General features: G+C 54.5%; 3 protein-coding genes across 3 annotated transcripts; all 3 read right to left on the bottom strand.

The window, feature by feature from the left end:
• Positions 1–116: 116 nt before the first annotated feature.
• On the bottom strand, positions 117–1,511 carry MFIFM68171_02963 (uncharacterized protein; the record flags this gene model as incomplete). The annotated part of the gene is made up of 3 exons (XM_071058385.1): positions 117–573; positions 727–1,356; positions 1,420–1,511. 3 exons carry the CDS (start codon positions 1,509–1,511, stop codon positions 117–119), a joined length of 1,179 nt encoding a protein of 392 aa, XP_070914486.1.
• A 3,396-nt stretch (positions 1,512–4,907) lies between these two features.
• On the bottom strand, positions 4,908–5,804 carry MFIFM68171_02962 (uncharacterized protein; the record flags this gene model as incomplete). Its single annotated transcript, XM_071058384.1, has 1 exon — positions 4,908–5,804. One exon carries the CDS (start codon positions 5,802–5,804, stop codon positions 4,908–4,910), a length of 897 nt encoding a protein of 298 aa, XP_070914485.1.
• A 1,776-nt stretch (positions 5,805–7,580) lies between these two features.
• On the bottom strand, positions 7,581–11,260 carry BUD5 (Ras guanine nucleotide exchange factor bud5; the record flags this gene model as incomplete). Its single annotated transcript, XM_071058383.1, has 2 exons — positions 7,581–10,664; positions 10,724–11,260. The coding sequence occupies 2 exons, from the start codon at positions 11,258–11,260 to the stop codon at positions 7,581–7,583; spliced, it is 3,621 nt and encodes a 1,206-aa protein (XP_070914484.1).
• Between the last annotated feature and the right edge of the window lie 1,143 nt (positions 11,261–12,403).

Here is a 12,403-nt window from a genome sequence, read left to right as displayed (position 1 = left end):
TTCGGTCCCCAGGAAGACTCGAAGCGCAGCGCCGTAGGCGGACCCCTAAATGACCTCCCACCGTCTTTAACTCGCCGTACAGTGGGGTGAGTATGCGAAGTGAATCACCCCGGCGGCTAAGGTACCTCTTGTCCGATGTGTCTGTAGCTCCAAATTAGCTCACGTTTGAAAGACGCAAGATAATTAATATGCCCGGACATACCAAACACGATCCCCTCGAGGCGGATGCCCTGCTGGGTTAAGGTGGAAAATATCCTTTGCAAGCTGGAATCGCTTAGCGCCGTGTACAGAAGCGGGAAATGCTTCAGATCCTTGATACCACACAAGTCGGCTATACGCGTTACGAGCTCATAAGGTGGGGAGTCAGCCGTGGCGCAATCTTGTGTCTTGAACACGTTGTGTGAGCGCCCGGTATTGGTTAGAGTTAACTGAACACGGACAGGATGACCGTGAATATCCTCAGCAGGCAAGTTCAAGACGAAGGTCAGGGTTATCTCCGTCGCGACGCTAACGCGCATTTGATCGATCTGGCGCGCAATGGCGATTTTGTCAGGGTGCGAATCGGGTATCAGACTTCAAGACTGGGAATCAGCAGATAAACTTTGAGGCTGGGTTTATGAAATACAATGATGGCCGCGACATATCTGATATCGACGGACAATTGTGGGGAGTACACGTGCTCACAGTGGATGCTACCGGTTCCCTGTAGTGAACGAAGACGCTTACGCTCTGATGAATGGGCTCCTTTCCTGAAGAAAGGCCGTGTATCGCCAATCCATCGATATCCGCCCTTTGGGCTGTGTTCGGCTGGTCACCAGCCTTGAGAGGATGCGATCTTCGAGTCGTAAGAGGTGATTCAGATCTTCCAACGCCGGTAGATCTTCGACAGGCAAAGCTAGCAAGGGTAGCTTGCCGTGCATGCTCTCGCAGATAAGCAGCCGATCGGCAATGAACCAGCTGTTCTCGCGCAGGCTCAAGAGAGCGTTGTATTCTCGTTTTCCAGCGCCGTATGTAACTAGGAAAATCGACTGATCCCAGAGGGGCCTCAGCAGCTGAGCAGCTTTGCTTGTTCCGAAGTCTTTCAGCGCCTTGCTAACATCACGAAAGAAACCAGAGATAGCTCCTAGTTTGCTAGAACAAGTGAGCATGGTGGCCGTCTCGACGAGCGTACTTATGGGATCTACTTCAGGACATTTCAAGCACTGGAGAAAATATGCGCCTCTGGTATACTCGGTCTCGACATTAGCGCTCCTTGACACGCAGTCTCGCATGTAGGTCCAGATAGCTGATATCGTTGGCGCCTTTGACTGTAAATGACTCTGAATGAGGACGATGTCTCTCCCCTGGAATGCCGCGCTATGGTTACTGGCATTAGTACAATTATAACCAGCACATGTGCGCCCATCGCGTGTAATGTACCTGATTAGCGCTTCATTCCCGTTGTATCTAGTCTGGATCTGCTCATAGACGTAAGCGACCTTATCGACGTTGGGATCGGCGGTTTCTGACATCGCGAACAGACATCGCAGGTAGTAGTGGATGTGACAAAGGATCAACCGTGATGCTTATCGGCAAGTCGATATTCGAGCGCATGAATACTACAACAGGCGAATCACGGAATTTTATTTGGGGAAGTAAAGCTACCATTTAATGCTGGACTGTAGGGCGAAGGTGTAATGGAGTAATACACTACTCAGATTTAGGCAACTAGTATACCCAAGTTCCATACACACAAACTTCAAAAACATCCTTAGCCCAACCATAGCTGCAAGAGATGTCAACCAAGTCGGCAGCAAACCCGACACTCGACGCAAGCAACCGTATAACAGCTGCCGAAACAATTGCCGCCGCATATCATGTTATTCTCGACATGTTATGTTAGTGCCTGAAGTCAAGGAATCTCTTGATAAACCTAGGCGAAAGGAATGTGACGGAAGGACAAACTCACACAGTCACAAGGACACTGCCGTTTGTTCAGATCCAGAGTCGATGGCGTATTGCCCCCATTGGGGAGACTCGCAGCCGTCGCAGCCGTCACAGCCGAGGCAGCGAGCAAAAGGGCGGCCAATGATAGACGCATATCACGACAAGATGGTGATTAAAGATCGGGGATATAATTAGGTACGCGACAGTTCTGGGAGGCTTAAGGCCAGGGCTGGGGCAGCTGAGTTGATGAAAGATCAAAGTGTCGTGGTCAGAAGAGTGCAATGGAGAATCAACGGCTTTATACAGAGTTTATGAATGACAGGCTTCGGCTATTAGTACTCGTAATCAAGACAGGTGCGCAAATGCTCGCAGGAATGATTTGTTCCGTCTTGCGTCGGGCAGCTGCATCAGGTATTGAAAGGATGTGTGGCCATGCAGGCCTTTATGCAAGGGTCCTACTTAGTCCCTTGGACAACTCCGGCAACCGGGTTCTTTCGCGAATTGACCTCGTGAGCACATGTCCAGCGCAAACCTTGATCGTAAAGATTTTAGTGCGCGGTGGTAAAGCTGGACGGCCTGTTATTTTCACCTTATTGCACAACTTGGAGTCTATGTCAGTGCCTACGGATTCAGTTCCATGTCGCCGGTCCCCGCGAGAACATAAAATCGAAACTTGTCTCCCCCTGTTATGGGCGTGCCGAGACCTATGCAGAGAGCAGAACAGATAGAGCATACCTCTACCCTTGCGGTGCCGGCATTGACTTACGAGCTGAACCCCGCCTTTGAGGCCTGTTCATATGGCGGCCAAGAAGCCTGTCAGCAGCAATTCGTGGTCGACCGGACAGAAGTCGTTCCGCTCACCGCCTCTCCGGTCTGGAGATCCTTTAGCCCCAGTCCAATGCTTCGCGGAGAGAATAATGCGGAACTATACGCAAGCCTACGTTGCAGTGTCACCGGTCCTCAGGTCCGTGGTTGTCACTTATCAGGGGTGCTGAACTAGGTTACATACTCTATATATCTCAATGAAGATCATTTCCTCTTGAAGGTGCCGCTTACCCAAGGCTTTCTAACATCTTATACGAGTTCTCGTGCTGGGCCAATGGGGAGAAAGGGCCGAGACGCAACGCTTGCGCCGCGCTTGTGTTACATACCACTATTGATTTTGACCCGTTGTTCCAATAGCAGGAGAGCAACGCTGCACGGCGCTTGTGTTACAACTATCGATTCTGTTCCGTTGTTCCAAGAGCCGGCACGCAACAAACAAAGTTCCCACGCGCTTCGCGAGGCACGATGACCTTTCCCCTCCAAGCGCTGAGTCAGGCCGGCATGCATAGGAAGATCGCCTCGAACGCCGGTCCTTAGGTCGACAGTCATTAGACGGGACAGAAGAAGCAGGTGATGACACTAAGATTAGTGCCTTCAAGTCTGGGAATCAATTCGAATTTGCGGGGCGGGGGGGGACTTGTGCTGGATGCATCAAGGGTCAGGTTGTGATGGTCGGAGCAGAAGCGAGGGCGAAGGCATAACGAGCGGAAAGGGAGCACGGCAAGAGTGTCGAACCACCCGAGTCTTTATGTATATAAGGTCATACCTCGCCTCGTCTCGAGCAGTTGGACAGATCAGCACAGTTACCTCCATTCGTTGGACTCTTTTCACTTCCTTACGAACACTCAATTTGAGACGCAATCATGAAGCTCGCTGTATCAACTCTCTTCGTTGCCATTGCGACTCTTGCAGCTGCTGCGCCGGCGCCGGCCCATGGGGTGGACGCTGCTTCTGCAGCGAGTACTCTAGAGGCTAGGCAAAGCAAGAACTGGTATGGGATCCGGGATGTCTCAGCAATCGCCCTACAACGGCTGCATGGCGGTGTCGCCGACGCCATCAACAATCTCCGGAACGAAATTTTTACGGGTCCTACTGATAGGGGACTTGAAATAGCGATAGGCAGGGCCGGTGAAGGGTTTGCCGTCTTATCCGACTCACTAGACGATATCTATCAGACTGCCCGTCAAGTCGTCGGTCCATGAGTTGGCGCATTAGCTATGACTTGTGCCTGGTGAGACTTCCTAGAGTCGTGTGTCGTTGTATTGGCTTGGCGGATGCGCTGACAACACAGAGGTTATCCATAGGGAATGACGGAGATTGATAGTTTCGTGGGAATTCGCGGGTGAATGCAGGAGGGTAGTTGTAAGGCAGCCTGTTGGGGAATGCTCATTCATTGCTTTCATTTACTTTCATTTATCTTTTTATTTATTTTTCTACAGTGCAATGTAGACATAAGTTGGTTGGGTGTGATTGCGGTCAATAGTTAGTAGATATAAAGTTTGTGAATGAAAGGCGGTGACACATAGTTGCAGTATATGAAGAGTTTTTCGTAAAAGTGATCGCGGTGGTCAAAGCAGATCCGTTGACCTACGTACTCACCAGGTGAAATGGTACAGAAACACACATCTACACCCACATACTTATCGAAACAAAGGGGGAGGGCAAGGGCGGCCTGTGACCGGACGAACAGGACGGACAGGACAGACAAGGTCAGGCGATACTTCAACAAATCGGGTTCCAACAACCCAGACAAGGCCAAACTACCATGTACAGATAGAGCCTTTCTGATCAGAGGAAGGTTGCTTCGCACACAGGGAAAGCTCTCAAATTCGAGCGTACAACAAGTGTAGAACTAGGTATCGAATTGTGTACCCTGTCTAAGGATCACTGGTCCGGGCGGCCCTACTAGTCTTTCTTAGCGGGCTATTAGCAAAGCTTTGCAAAGTTTATTTCGATATATACAGGAATCAAGTAAATTATACGGACCGGGTATGCTAGGGGTATACCATGTAGCAGGGAAGCTAAGGAGCTGTATATTTTTCCACCTATCCGGGAGGTAGTACGCTTCCCGGTCTTTGGACCGGCACATATAAACTCATCAACTGCGGCCAGGTTCAATCGAAATCCCCTGTAAACAACACAGGCCCGTACGTATATCACGCATCCGGCCCAAAAAACCTCCGCGGCCAGATATTCATCCCATACTTGACCCCGCCAGCAACCGGCAACCCAGCATGCAGCGTCCGGGCATCCCCGGTCCCATTCGCCATCAGATTGACCCAGAACAGCGCGTTCCCGGGCACGGGTTGGAATGCCAACCCGCCGTCCTCATGCTCCCTCCACGCCTGTTCCCCCTTCTCCTCCTCCTCCTCCGCCCGCTGATTTCCTCCGCCGCCAACTTGCGACTCGATCGCCCGGACATGGGGGAACCAGGTCTCGCCAGAGCCCTCGGTGACATTCTCGACGCCGAGCACCGCGAAGAAAGTCGCGACGCGGTTGTACAGCCTGCGGCGGCCGGCGGCGGCGTCGGCGTCGGTGATGCGCGGCCGGCGGAACCAGTCGTGGTGCAGGTCGAACTTCTGCCCGGGCGTGTAGCGGACCATCTGCGCCGGCCCCACGTCGTCGCGCGCCGGCGCCAGCAGCGTGCCCGCGAAGCCCCCCGCGCGCGCCAGCACGCACGCCACCGCCGCGTCCGTCCCCGGCAGCGGCGCGCTGTGCGACGTGCGGAACTGCGTGTTGCCCGCGTCCGTGCTCCCCGCCGCCTCGTTGATCGGGGACGGGACGAGGAGCGGCGTGCCAGCGGCGATGATGGCGGCGCGCTCCGCCGGTGGGATGAAGTTGCGGATCAGGATGAGCAGCGGGTCGAGCGAGATGAGCTGCGTCGTGTAGGCGTGCGGAGGGCAGGGTTCGGACGGCGGTGGCGGCGTAGAGAAGATGGGAAAAGGGAGGTGTGTTTGGAGGGTAGGAATAAGAAGGCCCAGGAGGAGAGGCCCAAAGTACGCGCTGAGCGCGACCGTCGCCGAGATTGTTAGGAGTTGGAGAGGTCCGGCCATGGCGAGGGTGTTGTTGCCGGCATCCCAAGGAAGGGATAACTGTATGTCTCGGTGTGGAAGAGAAGAAGCGGTTTGTATCGGAGGGGAGTTCGTCGAAAGGGCCAGGGTGTGAAGTTGGTAGATCGACAGGTGTCTTGAGCCGCAGTCCGGGTAAAGCACCATTGGAACGCCACACAACGGCGTGATATATTAGCCTGATATTACGACCTCGCTTCCGCCTAACACTTTCAGTCATTAGGTGGCTACCGTCGGCAAGCGCGGGTACAATGCTAGCATCTCAGAACGTATGAATGGTGATGGTCCCACATGTGTCGACAAATTGAGCCAGCCCCAATGCTCTGGACATGGGACTCAGGGGTTTCAGAGTAAATCCTTATTTGACATAACTGCACTATACGGACGCGTGAAGCAGGTCGGACTGTCATGTCTCAATATGAACATGTTAAAAAACGATGAGGCGTTTCGACATCTCTGATCTGAAGACATCGCCCTGCTCCACCATTGGTACTGTGTTGGCATTCAAACCACAACATTCTCACACAACCAAATAAGAAACGCTTTCAAACGCTTAAGCATTATTGCTCACAGTTGCTAATCCACCACTCCTTGCTATGCTGCCATCATCCAGCCTCTCAAGCCCACGAAATATAATCCCTCCATACCGTTCATCATCCTGGGCCTCCCGTGCCGCTGCGTCGACTGTGCTATAAATTATACACGTGAATCAAACAAAAACATGTACAACCCTCACCGCTCGGGGAACTAAACAAAACAGCAGCGGTATCTACCACTGTAGGTCATGCAGGCATCAGGTCATGTCTTGTCACGCCGTGCCTGTCATGACATCCGTCCGATACCCCGTCTTCCTGCCCTCTCTCCTAGTAAAGCCCAACGCACACAAGTCGAGAAAGCCAACCCCCCGCTCCTTCATCCAAACCAAATACCAAAACAACAAAACGAGGGCTCCAGGACCTTCCAATAACCACCGAAAAGAGAGCGATCCGAAGCTCAGCTCAGCAGGCCGCTGCACTGCCTAGCAAAGCTTGAGATACTTATCTGTCTCCGATGATACGGCAGCACATATTTTTGTAATGCAACATCAAACCTCCCAAACGAAGAACCAAAAACTCCATCGCCCGGTGTTTTCCTGAAACCCGACTATCCACTCTCATCCGTTACTCCAAGGTGCTAAACAATAACAAGGCAAAAACAAAACCGAGGAAAAAAAAAAAAAAAAAAAAAAAACAGAAATGCTGACTACGAGCGGGGTATAAAGAGAAGAATAAGAACGCATCTTATCGAATCCAAGACGCGATCGTCGGTCAACGATCTGATGAGAGGGAGACGCGGTGTTGGTGTGGGGCGCGAGCCGCCAGTACGCGGCAGTCTTTTTCCGTATATCCGTGTGCTTTTGGAGGTGGTACAACAGTGTCCTTCGCAGGAGCCGAGTTCTGAGTCGAATTTGAAGATACTTTTGAGTGGGGCACTCCATGACGGTCGGGAAATGGAGGATGGCGGGTGAGCCGCCGAGTAGTTAGCGGATAGAAAGCGTCGATGTTGAGCAGTCCTCTACCGCGCTCAACGACGGCCCACAGATAGGTAAAAGTGTGTAAATTCAAGAACAAATAGGGGGTATCATAAGAAATGCGTAAAAGTGCGGAACGATCGGTGGGAAGAATAAAATACCGCCACAGCTGAGGATAGGAGGCGCGGCCTGAATTGATGCGGGAATGCCGCGCTTCGACTGGGACCGGCAGGAAGGGCGAGAGATATAGATCAGACCTGAGTCGATACACCGTTGCTTGTGCTGTTGCTCCTCATCCACCCAAACATACCACCGCCTGTTGAAGAAGGGGTGGGCGTTGCCTCAACCGGGGAGCGCAGCTGTTGAGTTTCCCGGGGTTCAAGGAGGAGGCTCTTGCGGTAGTGCAACGCTTGCGCATTGGAGCCCGCCTTGTCCTTTTCCCGCACACGGTCGATCTGCGAACACAGCCACTCCTGGAGGTCCGGCAACTCTGTTAGCCGATAGGGGATCTGGAAGCGCTGAAGCTCTCCGATACTCTTGGCTGTACGGGTGTGCTTGTCAAAGTTGATGACCGTGAGACCGGTGTCGCTGGTCTTCGTAGCCGGGTTGCCCACGTCGACGAATGTGAGGTCGGTCAGGAACATTCCGAGGAAGGGCAGGCACGGCGGCACATGATCGTGCAGCTGGGCACGGAGAACCTTGTAGTTCTGGTTGATGTCTACGGTGGCTTGTAGCGATTTCAGCATCTCTTTGCGCTTTGCGCTGACGCTATCCCAAGTTATCTTCAAGCGCTTGATGCTCGTATCGGTCAGCGCGCAGATGATCGCCATAAGAGCATCATAGTTGTGGAGGACTGAGCACTGGTTTGCGATTTTGATCCAGTGCTTGATGACCGATGCTCTCTTCTTGACCTCATCGTATTGCAGAATGGTGTCGGCGACAAGGTTGGACAGGCTGGTGGTGAACGACGACATTGCTTTGACGTTCGGCGCGCCGATCCCCCCCCGTTTCGTCCACTTTGAGCCGAGCAGTTCCTCCGGCACGATGGAGCAGAAGAGCGCCATTTGCTTGATCGTCAGCTGCCGAGCAAGTTCGAGGGGATCGAAGTCGAGAATCGATGGGGAGCTGCCGCCAGCCTTCCAATTGGTCAAGGCGTTGATCTGACTCCTGGTAATCACGGGCGCCGGAAGCGGCGTCTCGGCGGGGACGTAGGAGACCGAACTGTTCGTCTTCCCCATGGAGGAGACGAGGCGCGGCACCAAAGCGCCGTCGCTCGCCGACACCTTCTCAATGAGCTCAATGAGACGTTTGCCGGTCGAGGGAAGCGCAGCGGTCAGCTTGGACTCGGCGAATTCCTTGATCAAGACAAGTGCCTCGCGGTCCGTCTCATCTCGCCAGTGGGATTCCAGCCAACCCTTGAAAACGTTGTAGGTTCTGAGCCGGACGGGCGCTGCAACGTGAGGTGCATCCCCGACATAGTCGAAGCGGTCGATGAGTGCCTCGGTCAGCGTGACGGGCGTGCAGAAGAGGCGGAATGTAAGGTAAAAGGTCGACACAAACATGGCATCAGGGGTCGATTCATGTGTTGTGAGACGCTCCACCAAGGCCGCTAGCGATCCGCCGGTCACTTGCCCCTCCTTATTGAATATCAATTCATGGGCGTACGTCCTCTCGAGGAGCCTCGACTCGACGTCGTCGACTTCCTCGGTATGCGCTGAACTCTCTGCCACGCTCATATCCGATATTGAAGGTCGGGTTTTCGGTCCTTGGGCGATATCGGGTGTAGTGGCGCGGGTCGAGCTTTGTGATACGATGCTTGATTCCGAATCCCGGCTGAGATAGGTCCTGCCAGACCCAGAACTCGAAGCGGTCATGCTCTCCGATTGGAATGCTTGGAATTCGGCGTCCTGCATGCCTGATTGATCTGTCGGACTGTAATTCTCTGCTGGTAACGCCGTGGATATCTTTGGGAGTGGCGGCAGATCCGGGCGGAGGGAAGAGACTGACGAAGCCATGTTAAGAACGCTGGCGTCTGGGAGGAACAATTGTGGTGTCGGCGTGGATACAGAGGACTGCGGCGCTGGCTGTTCCGTCACGGGAGACGAGACGGTGGGAACTTCGGGAAGCGGCTTGTCGATCGAGAGAGCTGCGGCGTGCGTGGGAGCGGAAGAGGTTGTGGACATGGCTGTCGAGATAGTTTGGGTTTCGGACACACTTGACTCGGCGATGCTTGCCATCTCGGCGCCGTAGGATCCATCTTTTTCGTCGGCAGTGAACGTCAATGCCGACAAGTCAAAGTTGATACCAAGGCTACCGTCATCGAATTCGAACTCAAAGTCGCCGATGCGCTCAATCACCCATTTTGCCTTGGCGACGCATTCCCCGGTGGCCTTTACACACCCGGTGGCCGCCCCCAACAAGCGGCCGTTGTCTTGCGGTACGATCACATCCTCTTCCGCCTCAGTCCCAGGATTTGTGAGAATGTCGCGTGCCGTGTGGACAAGATCGAGAATGCGGTCGTACATGGCGGCACGAGACTCCTCCAGCGCGTCGATGCTTATCGAGGTGTGGGTACACACGATGTCCACCACCAACAACAACTCCCCACCCGAGGTAGCAGACTGCTTAATCGCCAGGGCGAGGCTTGGTCGAGACTGGGACTGGAGGTGCAGTCGACCGATGAAGGAGCCTAGGTGTGACAGAAAAATGTCATGGCAGTTGTTAAGCCGCTCCGAGACCAGATTCTGCGGTCGCGAGATGGACGACAGCCCCGCCAAGCTGACACGGCGCGAGACGGTCGACGATAATCGATTCGTTTGCAGCAGACTGCTCTGAGACAGCCGGCGCGCATCCGCGTTCTGCAGGCAAATTGAAGACAAACGGTCGTTGGTGGCTGTGTAGCCTCGTACCACCTCGTTTGCCGCTGGTGGCGCCGGCTCGGGTGCGTCGCCGTTCTCGTCCGGGTGGGAGCCCGCACCAGGAGTAAGAGCCCGGGTGGCCTCGAAAGCGGCTGATTCAGCGGGCGGCGTCAGCGGAACGAAGGCTTCCTCTAGCAGCGTCGTCAAAATCGTCACTGCTGGTGCCCGCGTCCTCCTATCGTCCTCCAAAATATCCAAAAACCTGACCCCTTTGACGACGATTTTAAACGCTTTCAAGATCATCTCATCCACAATGTCGTTAATGTCTTCGTCGCCAGGCATCCTTTGTGCATCATGCAGTTTCTTGGCCGTTTTGACGAGAGCCGACAGCTCTGACAACAGCGATTTCCGGCTTCTTCGGAGCCCGTCGTGTCTCTGCACAAGGGGTGACTCCCTTGTTAGACAGTCGGTCCGCTCCTGTGCGACGTGTTAGATCACACAGCTTCCAGGTCAGTTCTTGTGATACCACGACATACCAAGAGATAGCGAACGCCAGCAATTATGCCCTTCATGAAATCCTGGTTACCAAACATCTCGCTGTCGTTAATTGAGGTTGTCCGCATCAGATCCCAAAAGTTAAGCAGCGCCTTAAGCAAGCTCCTCATCTCATCGGGATCGTAGGCCTCACAATAATTTGTGGGCAACCACCCCCTCGCGCCGGTGAGCAAGAGTGTGCCGTCGGCCCAGCCGTTCGTATGGATGGAATGCACCAGGACGACATCTCCCTCGTTAAGCGGTAATGTTACCGTCGAGTCATTTACGATATAGCTGGGATGAAAAGGGTAGAATGCCCTCAAGAAGTTGTGAAAGGCGGGTGGGCTGGTCGCGTGGGCATTACCATCCTCTTGCGATTCGTTTGGGGTGGCTGGTGGCGTTATTTGCGTATCCGAGAAGCCATTGGAAGATTCGGCCAAGTCGGCGTGTCCACTGCATGCCGTTGTCCTCGTTTTCTGTATCGCCAACGGAGCCACCTGTAGGCTCGACCTCATGGCTCGGCCGTTTAGCGTTGCCATTGCCACCCGACGTCCGTTTCACCAAACATAGGCCGCCGAACTTCGACGGGGCTTGTTCGGGGTCCCCCGCCTAGGCGTCGGGACAAGTATTCACCCCGCAGTTCCGGCGATGCACGGAGGATTGGAACGGGGCTTCTGTCCGGATGCTTCCCTGTGCAGCTTCCCCTGGGCACACTGGCGTTGGACGGGCCAAGCTTCACCGAAACGCCCAACAGGCAGTAAGGGCTCGCGGGGGCGGCAGAAGACTGTTCAATTGGTGGTCAGAACTCCCGAGTGCCGTCCTTTTTCTCTCCTCAATGCGAAGTTGTCGTCGAGACTAGAGAGCGACGACGGTCAGCATGAAGCGGGGGACAACTCGGCAAAAGCGCCAGATTGTTTTGATGGTTCGCGCGAGTTCGCATCTGGGGAATGTAGGGCGAGCGTTGTGCTGTGGAGGGGCGCGACAGGAGGAATGCTAGAGGCAGGGGAAGAGAGCCCATCGACACAGGATAGCGCATGCCAGGGGAGGCCCTGGACATTTGGGTTTCGGCGTTGGTGACCAAGGTCATAGCCACAAAGCGCAAGGAACCAAGCAGAACTCGCAGCAAACAATGCAAAGCCATGTCTCCGTACATACCTTATCGCTCAGCGTTTCTGAGCGGCCCAATTGCAAAGCTCCGAGCCTGGTAATTCGAGCTGGTTGGTGATCCGAGACTTGCGGTGATGGGAAGTCGAGCGTACCGGGTACGGGACCGGCGAGAGGAATGCGTCGATGACCAGGATGCGAAGCGGCAGATGCGATCGCCAACGGGGCGTCGAGCCAGAGGAACTAGACAAGCACCCTTTTCTCACAACCAAACAGGCGGGGAGCAGGCGAGGGGAAATGGTCGTTGGAGCTGCTTACTACGCACCCGGCGAGGCGTGATGGCATTGGACGCCAATGCATGCGGGTATCGCGACCTGTGCGACGACGACTCGAGAGAAGTGCAGATGTCGTGGCGCTCGGCAGCTGGCGCTGGTTGTGCTCTGCACTTCAGATAGAGGGTTCAGGCCCGAAGAAGAGGGAAGGGAAAGAGACGAGAACGACCTGTGCGCCATGCTTGCTGCGGTGCAACCGCGATGTTGCTCTCGCGACTGCAGCTCGTCTGCCCCTGGCCGCAGTCC

The sequence above is a fragment of the Madurella fahalii genome (assembly GCF_045866475.1).
Source record: "Madurella fahalii IFM 68171 DNA, scaffold_2, whole genome shotgun sequence".
NCBI lineage: Eukaryota > Fungi > Ascomycota > Sordariomycetes > Sordariales > Madurella > Madurella fahalii.
This window is presented reverse-complemented; position numbering and strand designations above follow the sequence as displayed.